We start from the raw sequence: 13042 nt of genomic DNA on the forward strand, positions 1-13042 counted from the left end.
CCTCTCACACAGGCTGCCCCATGCTGCTCAGTTCTTCCCTTCTCTCTGCATTTACTTACACGTAGCTGTTCAAGGTCTGGTGGAGGAGGCGGGAAGTCAGGCTCCTGAGGTTGGAAGGCTTCTCTAACTTTGGCCACAGCTCCCAGGATCCGATATCCTGAGTCCAGGAAGCTCTTTTGCAGGCCTAAACACAAGACACTCATTTTCAGCTGGGTAGGTCAGCGCCCAGAGCACTGCCTGTCGAACAAAAGAACTGGTTCCCACTGGCAGGGTAGGATGTGGGGCTGCTAGGGGGAATCATGGGCAGTGTCACCGGAAAGGGAGGGAGGACAAGTCAGAGGCCTTGAGGAAGTATCACAGGCCAGCTGCTCCTACAGTGATGAGAATGCCTTCTGACTGGACAAGTAACAAGTACTTGGGAGAATGCTGGGTGTGAATACTAGGCTTGGACAGCACCCGTCACTTCTCTTATGATGGTGCGGTCATGAGATAGGTCTGTGGAGTGCAGAGCATGGCAGATGGCAGTTTCAGATTAGGTTCCTAACTCCCCGGAGTCCATCTCACCTTTCTCTCTGCGTCTGTGCTCTAGTTGGCATTCAGTGTGTTAACCCTTATCGTGGACTGCCAAACTATGAGAAACTCCAATTAGGAGATCAAATACATCCACCAGTGATGGTGGCCTGGGAATCTGAGGGAGAGTCTGCAGAGGCCAGAAGTGAGTCAGGCAGCCTAGATTCTCACTGATGAGATGGGAAATGCGGGTTTCCAAAGAGAAAGGAATACACATGATTCCCAGCCACTCAAGTGGATGAGATTATTAACTCCTTTGGTGGTACCGAAACTATGATCACAATGTAGCTGAAGAAAATTCAAATTCTCCCACATAGGGCCTAAGAGACCAAAGTTACTTGAAGTCCTCTAGATTTGACAAAAACAAAATTCTCTACAGAGAATTGTCATAATATGCAAGAAAAGTAAAAGAGAGTGATACCACCTTCATCAACTAAACAGTTGGCAGATAATTAGCATTTATTTTAAAGTTTCCAAAATTGTGACTATCAACAGGGAAAGCAAGCCAGACAACATTAGGAAAGGGGAGAGACATTGGTCCAAAAAGTGACAGGCCTGACGATACTGCAAAAGCTTTGAGCAGAGGAAAACCTAAATGTCTACTGGTTTTTCCCCGTTTTTTTCCCTTTTTTGTTGGAGACATTCTGTAACTCTGTCCTGACTGACCTCAAACTGACAATTATCCTTCTGCCTTAGCCTCCTGCGTGTTTTGATTACAGGAGAAAGCACCAAGCCAGGCAGTGTCTGTATATTTCCTCGCAGACTTTACGTATGTTGACTGTGGACAACTACTCTTCCCATCTCTGGAGTTAGTCTAGCAACTAGAATGAGAGACAGCGTGCACTGTTGCTTACCAGGGTCAGAGATGTTTCCAGCCACAGCCTTGGCATCCATAACCATGGGGGAGATTGTTTTGCTCAGTTCATCAGAGGCAGCTTTCACAGCCTCTCGGAACTTCGGATCCTCAGAGTTCTCTACCTCCCTCTTAGCAACCAGCAGAATCCGGTTGGCCCGACGAGCAATACTGGTTGCTCCAGCGACCAGCATCTGAGGCTGAATATTGGCCATGGCTACCTTACACTTGTCCAGGTCTTTTTTAATTGCTTCTTCAGAAGCATCCAACAGAGATTTGGTATCAATGGCCTCGTCCACCAGCCCTGTCAGGAGAACAGAAATGGAACTGAATTTTGCTTTTTAGAAGAACAAAAATTCTAAAACACTGTTGTCTGCTTGCATCTCATGAGAAAGTACAACGCTCAGAATTCTCTTCTCAGTTCAAAGCTCTTCCTACAACATTGAAAACTTTCAAGCGAACGACGTAACTTTAGAGAACAGAAGCCCAGCCCAGAAGGTCATTGGCCTCAGGATTTATACTGACCGTGGTCACTGGCCCTCTTATATCCACCACAGACAACCAGCCACGCACAGACATCAGGAGGAACCCAACTGAGTCTGAAACCTTCACCACATCCTCACCACAGTATCTGCTAACACCATTCTCTCCCTTCCCAGCTCACCCTCCGCCACCTACTGACTGTTGGCAGCTTGATGTGCCTAAGATGAGCCACACGGAGGAGTCCAGTAACCCTAACGCCTGCTTCTTACTTCTGTTACCTCGCTTAGACACTTTGGGAGCTCCACTTTCATCTCTGGCTGCGACGGACCCCTGAGGCAAGTTCTACAGGGACAGCCGAGAGCCTACACTCCTCATTTCTGCCTTTCTGTCCTGTCCCTCTACAGAAAACTCAGAGGCGCTTCTGCAGTCCTACAGACACAGGTGTGTGTGTGTGTCTCTCTCTCTCTCTCTCTCTCTTTCTCTTTAGAACTATGTAGTTGATAAGTTGGAGGAGACTCTGAGACAAGCTGGGTTAAATGGTAGCTATTGTGGTTCCTTGAAATGTGAACCCTATGAAAATGACAACAGGGACACTTACTGTACCCACAAACACCGCCTCCCAGCCTCTGAAACCAAACTCTAGCTGGGACAGAGAAAAGACACCATTCAAAGAGAAGATAGGAGCTCTAACAAGGAACATCGCACTGGAGGGCGGTTCTAAAATAAAGGAAACTCAAACAGCCTCTCGTCTGACAAAGCGGCAAAGCTTAAATGAGGAGCCGCCACTGCTCGGCGGCCTAATCAGGGCCCCACACACTGCAGAGCCCCTGACTGTCCCTTTTATCCAATTACAGCTGACAGAACCGGTCCTGCTCGAGGTCCTCAGAACTCAAGCATCAGACCAAAGGCATTCTGCGAAACTCTACCTGTCATTTTCTCAACATTATCAATCCACTGGTTCTTCATGGTCTCAAAATGTTCATACGCAGCTTGGTTACCAGGGTTCCTCAGTAAGATTCGAGCAGCTGAGATCACCTGTGGATAACAAAACAATTTTCAAATACAGGGCTCCAGCACATTCCAAATACAAACCAGAGCGAAGCTGTTCTCCATTTTACCTATAGGTGGCACCAGAGAACCAAAGTTGACAAGGCTCTTCAGGCTAAATGCATTAGGTTGGAGGCCATAAACATGCCCTAGAGTGGGCCCTTCGCACAGAGGCTTACACAGAATCACAGCCTAGTTTTAAGAAAAATTAAGGTGTCAAAGTAAATGAGCATTTAATATTTCAGAAGAACAATAAAACTGGCATATATTTAATAGTTAATGTCTTGGTATCAACACTTTCATCTTAAAAAGAACCAAAAAGAAACTAAAAATGTAGTTAGGCAAGGTAATTCAATCCTGTAATCCCAGCCTGAGGCAGGAGGTTTAAAAGTTCAAATTCAACCTAGGCAAAATATTGTGTTAAAAACAACAACAACCAAATGTGGTGGTAAAATCCCCGCAAATGTCAGCACTCAGAGGTGAATGCAGGCAGACGGACTCCAACCTGAAATGGTAGCCTGGACCATCTACACACCTACATACCAAGACCGAGACTGGGGGATGGGGGAAGGTGGATGGATGGATGGATGGGTGGACGGACGGACGGACGGATAGATGGATGGGTGGGTGGGTGGATGGAGGGTGGGTGGATGGGTGGACGGACGGACGGACGGATAGATGGATGGGTGGGTGGGTGGATGGAGGGTGGGTGGATGGAGGGAGGGTGGATGGAGGGTGGGTGGATGGAGGGTGGGTGGGTGGATGGATGGACAGATGGATGGGCAGTTGGATGGACAGATGGAGGGGTGGGTGGGTGGATGGAGGGTGGGTGGAAGGATGGATGGATGGAAGGAGGGATGGACGGATGGATGGAGGGTGGGTAGGTGGGTGGATGGAGGGGTGGGCGGGGTTATACACATTGCTTTTGACCCTAGCACTGGGGAGCCCGACAGGCAGAACTCCTCCGTTCTACAGTGAAGCTCCAGGCCATGGAGGCCTCACAGTAAAACCCTGTCTATCAAATAGGATATTAGAGCAACAAAACACTATTCAAACTTGATTAATGAATAATAGTGATTAAAATACATGTTCACAATTAACCAACTACTCAAAATCCTCTTAGAATATTAACTAAAATAGCTGTTCAGTTAGCAAACTGCTTTCACACTCATGACGTAATGATCTTCATGACAACCCCATGAGAGGCTGGGCAGGTAACACCTTCACTTCCCAGCTGCCAGGATCAAGACACCCCAGAGGTGCCTGGCAGTGCACAGTGCACGCACGTGTGTGTCCACTCCTCAAGACTGCATTAGGAAGGAGTACGCTCCCCGGAATGAGAAAGCTAGGAAGCACTGGAGCCCAGATCTGTCTCTAAGTCCTCATCCTGTCCAACACTTGAGCTTTAAGGCTAGTTTTCTGCACTGCTTTTTTGTTGCTGCTGTTGTTGGAAGCACACGGACAACTGTATTATAGTTTAAAAGAAAACTTAGGCAGGCTGGAGAGATGGCTCAGCGGTTAAGAGCACTGACTGCTCTGCCTGAGGACCTGAGTTCAATTCCCAGCAACCACATGGTGGCTCACAACCATCTGTAATGGGATCCGATGCCCTATTCTGGTGTGTCTAAAGACAGCTACAGTGTACTCATATACATAAAATAAGTAAATATTTGTTTTTAAAAATCTCTTAAATAAAAAGAATGTTTGAGCAATGTACTAAACAATGCTACTTGCTTCGGATTTCCCAGGCTCTTACAACCTACACTGATGCTGAACAGTTAGGTTCTCTTCCATGTCCCTCGGCCAGAGGGCACTGCATATGTGTTTGCCCGTGTGTTATGCTAACAGATGCTGGAAACAGAAGAAAAGTCTGTATTTTATGAGATTTTCTGAGAAGGCTGGATAAAGCCAGCACAGTGGTGCACGGTCCACCCCATCACTCAGGAACGGCTGTGATTAAGGCCAGCCTGGAGTTTCTAAAGCACTTCTTTTTTTAACTGAATGAGTGTGACTTTCCCGAATGGGCTGGGGTGTAGCTCCATGGGGGTGGGGGTTTGCCTGTATGTATCCAGCCCTGGGTTCCATACCTGATGATGGGAAAGAGAAAGGGAAGGAGAACGGAGAAACAGGCAATACAGGCACACACACACACGTGGGTACACACACACATGGGCACACACACAGGCACACAAATGTGGGCACACACACATGGGCACACACGAACTACTTCCCTCCCCTCCCCAGAGAAGGCCAACAAAAGCTAGACTCACAGACTTACACAGCCCAGCAGAACTCCCAATGTGATCTCTCTGTACTAATCGAAGGGAAAGGCAGGCCTACAACATCACACTAAATGCTGAGCTACTCTTTCTGAGAAGGCTGGCGAGGTGTGGTTCTGTACACCTATAGTCCCAGCACCAGACAGTTTTAGTCCAGCGTGGCCTACAAATCAAAAGCCTGCCTCAGAAAAGGGGGGGCTGGGAGTGGGAAGGGGAGGCTGGCTGGTTTATCAGAACTTTCTTTCCAATTTGTTTTCTCCCATTTCCAATCTTTATTCCCCAACTTCCTAGCTATACTTTGGTTCCATAATTAGATACCTCAGTTACGCAGTTAGATAGAGGAGGGAAATAAGCAATGGAAACTATATCTTTCAATCTCCTCAAAGAGATGCTGTGGAAAGACAGAAACTAAATAAACTTTCTCTTAATATTATCCAAATATTTTCTTAATTATACATGTGATAGGGAAGAAAGCTGCTTTACCACTTGCCTTTTGCTTTTGAAATAATGCTCACCATTATTTAAAACTTCAAACAATGCAAAAAGGCATAAAGTACTCTAGAATCTCAGCGGTCACCAAGTATGACCCAGTGAATATTTAAATATGTGTGCATGCGTGTGTATGATGTGCACACACATGCGAACATTTCTGTGTGTGAGTGTGTACATGTGCACCCAAATGTGTGTGGAGGTCAAAGGACAGCCTTGGTGTTGGTCCTCACCTTGCAACCTGCTGGTGACAAGGCCTCTGGTGTTCATGACTCTATGCCAGCCTCACTGGCCTGAGAATCCCAGGGATTCTCCTGTCTCCACCCACCATTTCCCCTGAGGAGCACGGTATGACAGACATACCTACTATGGCTGGCTTTTACCTGAGGTCTGGGGATTCAGGCTCCGGTCTGCATAATTGCGTGGCAAGTGCTGTCTCTGCTGAGCTTTTTCCCTAGCCCCACATGCACTATTTTAAGATTTGTTTTTATTATTTCTAATTATGTGTAGGTCTGTGCACATGAGTGCAGGTGCCCATGAAAACCAAAGGCATCAGACCCCCTGGAGATGGAGTCACAGACACTTGTGAGCTACGTGACATGGATGCTGGGAACCGAAGTGTCCTCTGGAAGAGCCATTACACTGGCTCGGCAGTTAGGAGCCATCCTGCATCTGTCCCCAGCATTCTCCTTCTCTATTCTTTTTTAGTGTTGATCCTAACAAAGCATCTGTAATTGACTTCATTTTCAACAGTGTACCACGATACCGAAGGGAAGAGTGAGCCAACGCTGACCTGGGGAGTGAGTTCTCGGGCTGTCTTCACGGATGCCTGAATGCCTTCCACTGTCGATTTATTGGCAGCACCAACAGCAGCTGCCTTCTCTGCCGTGGCCCCAAGCCTTCCTGAATGGTTTTCAAAGTTGGCTGCTCTCTCGTCAAATACCTTGAGGGGTAAAAAAAAAAAGACATCAAGGAAATGTATTTCAATGTATCAGGGAACTTGAGGAAAGGCCTTTTTTTTGGTTCTTTTTTTCAGAGCTGGGGACCGAACCCAGGGCCTTGCGCTTCCTAGGTAAGCGCTCTACCACTGAGCTAAATCCCCAGCCCCGAGGAAAGGTCTTTTTAATCTGATTCTGCAACTGCTCAAAGATTTTAGGGATGACATCAAACCTTATTAATAAAACAATGGTCAGATGTCAGATTCTGACCTCTGTGCATCTCCTCAGAGGTTCAGCTTTAAGCATCATATACACACATGGGGCGCATTGCCGACCTTTGTTTAAGCCTACTTACCAGGAGCACACTCAGGACTAGATACTTTACAACAAGCTCACCAAGTGTGAAGACTAATAATTTCACTCCCCCAAGGTCTTCTCAGTGTGAAGAGGACAGACAGACCCCTCCAGGTTCCACCATAGACAGCGGGTGCGTTACAAGCCCCACGTGTCCACAAAGAATCCTTAACTGACTCCAGCCTCCGCTCCTGTATCCCATTACCATTAATGTTGTAGAAACTCTGCCCTTGACCTCAGTGGGAAAAATGATAGCTCGTACTCACACCACACAGAGCAGAGGCATTCGTTCTAAATGCAAAACCGTCTACCTAATGGTTTAGGTAGTTCTCCGAATCACCTGAAAAGTTAACTTTCCCTTCCGTCGTGGATATCATGAGAAGATATACTTTATCAAAGACACTAGCTTAAAATGACAAATAGGTTTCTATCTGTCTGGGTGACATTAGAACCGATATCTGGAAAACAAAGTATTCCAGACAACACTGGGTCAGGTTTACGCTACATACAGAGCCTACCGGGTGCCTCTCATAATACTTCCTTTTTTTCAATGTCCTACTGACAATGCTTGGTATTCAACTCTGACTCAAGTCAGACAAGCTGTGGTTGTAAAGCAAGCTCTATTCTCTTCCCCGAGTTCTATCTACATCTACCATCTAAGGTCCCCTGACCCATGCTGACCTTCTGTTTTGATTCAGCTTCCTAGACAGGAAGTATTGACACATGCCATTAATCCCAGCACATGGGAAGAGGAAGCAGGAAGATCTCTGAGTTTGAGGCCAGCCTATTCTACAAAGTGAGTTCTAGAACAGCTAGGGCTGTTACACAGAGAAACCCTGTCTTGATAAAAAACAAAAACAAAAACAAAGGCAAGGACTGGAGAGGAAAGACAGACCAAAAACGGAGACTATAAATACCAGCATCTAAAGGGGCTCAAAGACTTAGCGGGAAGCCCAGAATCAGGTATCTGATAAGTGTCACTATGTGACATAGCAGGGCTACACAGCAATCTTAAGGGTGTAAAAGGAGAGGCACTTAACCCATCCAGAAAGCAAAGAATACAGTAAAGAAGGAAGAGGGACCAGGCAGAAAAGAAGGTGGAAGTAATCAGGCAGGGGGAGGAACAAGGACACAGAAGGGCCAAGTCTACAAGGCATTACACACAACTAGCCATCCCAGAAGCATGGACTAAGAGAGCACAATCCCTATGAAATCAACACACAATGAACAGTAAGAGCAGACCACAGGGGCTCGAGGACACTCACAGGCAGAGTGCCTGCCTAGCATACACGAAGTCCTGAATCTGATCTGCAAATCACAAGCCAGCTATTGTGGCACCATCTACGAGTCCAGCACTGAGGATGATAGGGAGCTCAAGGCTATCCTCAGACTCCAAAGCTAGCCTGGGGTACATGACAACAAACAAACATTTCAAAAAAAAAAGCCATATCACAAAGCTCCAGCTTTATCCTGATGCCCGCTGAGAGAATCAGAAGTCAGGGTTGGATGAACTTTCCCTCTTCCCCAATTGGTGGTTGAATGAATGATTCAAAGACAACAGAGCTAAGCAGTAGGAGTAGAAAAGAAGAATCCAATTTTAAACTGTGGCAATATGATAGGATTCAAGATGACTTGTGATATAAAATTAATATGTTTGAGTTATCTGTTGGTATAAAGGCTAGGGAAAGACACTGGAAACAAACAATTTCAAAGAGAACACATCCCATAGTAAGGAACCAATAAAGCACCAGGAATCTAGATTCCAAATGGACAAGACAAGCAGATAGCTGAAATTTAGGGGTCTGAAATTCAGAAGCCTGGGATGGAAAAGCAGCAAATCACCCTAGCGTAAGGAGACCCTGAACTGAACCACCTCCTAACCTAGGCCAGAAAGAGAGAGGGGAGTCACTAAGAAGCAACACAACATTTACCCAAAATTTTATACCCTGGGTGGCCCTCCAAACTTTTCTCCTCTGCTACTCATTGAAGGCTACAAAAGCACACACATCCTGTCCTAGGTCCTTTCACGGGCTGTGTGACAGAGTCTAGACATCGAGACACTGTGATATTCTCTAAGAGTTCCATCCAGCACCAACCATGTCTGACCACTTGGAAACTGGGCCTCAATTACTGACAGAGCAAAGCCCTGCCCACCCGGAACTTGCATCATGACATGAGCCAGACAGACCAACAAAGAGACAATACTCTGTGTATTTCATTCTTTTTGAAACAAGATCTCACATAGCCTAGGCTAGCTGTGTAGTCAAGGAAGACCTTGAATTTCTAATCCTTCTGTCCCCACCTCCTGAGTGCTGGGATTCTCTGTCACCAGCCTTTGCAGTGTCTTTATGCATGCTAAGTACCTGACCAAGTGAGCTACAGCCCCAGCCCATCAAACATCAATAACTTCTAAGAAGAAAAATAGATATGGATATTAAGAAATCCCTGGATGGGGAGTAGGGCTTTTTATGTATAGTCACATGAGAGTGAGATTTCAATAGAAAGGTGGAAAGAGTGGATAAATAGAATATGTGAAAAGAGAAGCAAGTCAAGGGCTTGAGTAGGACATACGCCCATCCAAGGAACACTATGGGCACTGAAGGGCAACATGAATAGAGGAATATGAACAGTGTCCTTGTGAGGTCGAGGAGGTAGAAGGGGACGAGACCTCAGGAGGAGAGCCACTTTCATAGCTCTACACTAATTGACAGGAGTCAAACATGTCCCTGCAGATCTGCCTTCAGCAGCTTCACATTAAACAGGTATAGTTGGGGGGACAGTGCCGCACATCTATAATCTCAATCTCTAAGAGATGGAGACAGGAGTAACACAAGTTCAAGGTCACCCTGGGATATGTTAACAAGACCTTGTCTCAAAAAAACAAAACAAAGAGTCCCAACACAGCACATTGAGAGTATCTACATAGTAAAAATCCAAGCAACGTTTCTTTACAAACCGGGCCCTTTGGGTTCTATCCTGAAGAATTGGCTTAGCAGCACATCACTGGCCTGCTGGTCACTGTAATGATTCTGGCCTCACTTTGGGGACAAGGAGGAGTCACTAGAAGGGTTTGCCCAGAATGATTACATCAAATGAGTGTAAAGAATTGTCCTGACTTGTGTAGAGTCTAAAGTGTGGTTCGGAAAGCGGTGGCTGGAGTCACCCTCAGCCCTCATTCTTTCCTGACTGCACAGATGCTTTCCCATGAGCACAACCAAGAAAAACACGGAGGTGCCAGTTTTTCAAGCAAACGCCAAACACTTCCATGGAGTGCTTCTTGATGTGGTGAAAAGCAGCTCCACTTGCTTTAATCTAATGGCCACACATGCTACGACATTCACTTAAAGACAGAGCCGGCACACTTGGTGAACTAGAACACCCCCTCTCTTTCACTTCCCTCTTTTGTCCACAGCATCCTCTCTACTTCAGAACCTACCTCTTCCCTATTGGGCGCATCAGGAGGAGCAGTGGCCGCCACTGCCAACAGCTTGATGGGAGTTGTAGTATCGCTGAAAACGTCGGACACCTCTTGAGTCATAGCTTCCTGCATCTGGGTTTTAAGATCCTTAAAAATATTGTTTATAAGTGAAGATTTATATCAACACCCACAAGGCATATCTGCTATCACGCCCTTTCTCCATTCATTCTTTCTCTCACTCATTTACCTTCAAACTCTTTCTTGAATATCTAAGTGTACAGAGCACAGATATGACTCCTTTCTCGATGAATACTATGAAACAACAGAACCTCAGGGCTGAGCACAGCACAGAGCAGGCTTAAGGTAGAAACAGAGTTCCTTACCCTCCCAGTTTTAGCCAGGCCTGTGATGACTTTATTAACACTCAGAAGACCAAATAGTTCATTATCTAAATAGTTCATTATCTTAAAAGAAAGTAAAGATGGGAATAACATTTACAGAGAAACTCAGTAACTTCCAGCTACATGTGTATAATTGCTGCAATCAAGAAGTCCTGCCATGACAACTGCCAAGAGTTCAAGGCCAGACTGGGCTACAGAGTGAATAAGATACCCTATCTAAATAAACACTGACTAAATAACAGTAAAACAGTATCTGCAAAGAGCAAAATCACGGCAGACTTCTTAATTAAGTGTAGTTAGGAAAACGCTAATTGTTGCCACTTGGCTTTCTCCTAATCATCTTGGATTTTCTATTGTACTTGTCTTGTTTTAATTTTTCCTAAGCCTGAGAATCTCAAGCCTCAGGCCAAGGTGAGGCAGCTCAGTCAGTAAAGTGCTTGCCTTGCCACATGAGAACCTGTATGTGAGCTCCAAAACTCCCATTAAAAATGCTGGCACTGGAGAGGTGCCGACAGGCAGCTTGGGGCTCACCGGCTGACAAGCCTACCCTACTCTGCAAGTCCCAGAACAATGAGATGCCCTGTCTCAAAGCATAAGGCCCAGTGGTGCCTGCCACTAGAGTTGTCCTCTGTATGCATGCACACACTGCACAAAGGTCTCTTCTGTCTGGTGACTCTCAACCCTAAGACATCAGAGAGCATACCAAGGGAGGTCTACCTTTAAGGAGTCCTGAAGCTGAGAAGCAAGCGCTCTCGCCTGAGGACTCTCCCCCTCCCCTCGGGCAGCCAGGTCAGCCAGCTGAGCTGCTAGCTGGTCTACACGGTCACACTTGGCGAGAAGATCTTGGCGATAAGGTCCCATCATGACATTGGCCAGCCGATGCCCTTCAGCCACAAGTCCACGGATGGCAGCCTGACCTAAACCAAAAGAAAACCACTAAGGTTTACACAGACTCTGAGACAACTGTGTTGCCACTCCAGGTTTTTTTTTAGATAGCATTTAATCGGGATACGGGGTTCCCTGACAAAATATAACTCTTTGGAAATAAAGAACAGTATAAGGAGAACACACTGTGCATTAACCTTTCCGGGGGAGGGGAGGCTGGGATTGGACCCAGAGCCTCACACAAAGCTAAGAATGACCTATGCCCAAGCCGAACTTTCATTTCTTGACTCCTTTTCTTTCCAGTGAGCAGCATCCACTTACTAAATACCTTTGTAAAGCACAGTCTACGGATGGGGATTGTAACACAATGGCAGACCTAGCACCACAAAAGCAACAAAAACAAAAATATAACCTAAAAATACAGGTTATGTATTTTGGAATGGTTTCTTTATTTTTATTTTATGTGCATGAGTATTTTACCTCCACACATGCAGACATGTAAGCTGCCATGTAGGTGCTGCAGTGCACTGAACCTGGATCCGCTGGAAGAGCAGCCAGTGCCCTTAACCACTGGGCCATCTCATCTCTCCAGCCTTGAGGTTACATTTTATCTTATTAACCATAACTATCTGACTGCTTGCTAAGTATTACTGAATATTCAAATTGTTTACATACATTCTGATGGTAACTTAGAAATGAATTAATAGAAAAAAAAACTCCTAAAATCAAACTGTAGACCCAGTAGGTATGGAGATTTTAACAGAACTGTGCATAGAATACGAGATTCAGTGTTTATGTTATTTCATTCCTATAACCGGTTATGCACCTGCCCAATCCTCTAGCCACTCACTGACACTAGGCATCACTAATTGAACACTCATCTTATCAATAAGAAAGGAAAGGAGAGCTTTATCTTTCAGTCTCAGCAAACGTGCTAGGCAATTATGAAACAACTATATTCATCTATTCCTGGGTCTTCTTAAAGTCAAACGCTTAGGCTGTAAACTTTTCCACTTTCAGCTAGGCACTGAGATGCAGGCCTTCAATCCCAGAACTCAGGAGCCAAAGGCAGATGGATCTCAGTGAGTTCAAGGCCAACATGGCCGAGACAGTGAGTTCTAGGAGAGCCAGAGCTACACAGAGACCATGTCTCAAACAAACAAACAAAACAACAACATTAAAAATATTTTACAGGATGCTGTGAGGACATTATATACCTTTTACTGTCATTTTCATATATATACACATACACACACACACACACACACACACACACACACACACACACACACACACACACACACACGCTTAATTGGGTACTTGGT

At 45.7% G+C, this 13042-nt stretch overlaps 1 protein-coding gene across 2 annotated transcripts in view; it reads right to left on the reverse strand.

Annotated features, from left to right (window-relative positions):
• Positions 1 to 13042, reverse strand: part of Vcl (vinculin) — an 89823-nt gene that overhangs the window by 12043 nt on the left and 64738 nt on the right. For both annotated transcript variants that reach the window (NM_001107248.1, XM_006251639.5), the window contains exons 12-17: positions 11550 to 11749; positions 10450 to 10578; positions 6515 to 6664; positions 2833 to 2941; positions 1425 to 1727; positions 60 to 184 (exon numbers count right to left, since the gene is read on the reverse strand). In NM_001107248.1, coding sequence (NP_001100718.1) covers positions 60 to 184; positions 1425 to 1727; positions 2833 to 2941; positions 6515 to 6664; positions 10450 to 10578; positions 11550 to 11749 — 1016 coding nt within the window. The remainder of the gene's footprint in view (positions 1 to 59; positions 185 to 1424; positions 1728 to 2832; positions 2942 to 6514; positions 6665 to 10449; positions 10579 to 11549; positions 11750 to 13042) is intronic.

The sequence above is a fragment of the Rattus norvegicus genome, chromosome 15 (genome assembly GCF_036323735.1).
Source record: "Rattus norvegicus strain BN/NHsdMcwi chromosome 15, GRCr8, whole genome shotgun sequence".
In the NCBI taxonomy this organism is placed as follows: domain Eukaryota; kingdom Metazoa; phylum Chordata; class Mammalia; order Rodentia; family Muridae; genus Rattus; species Rattus norvegicus.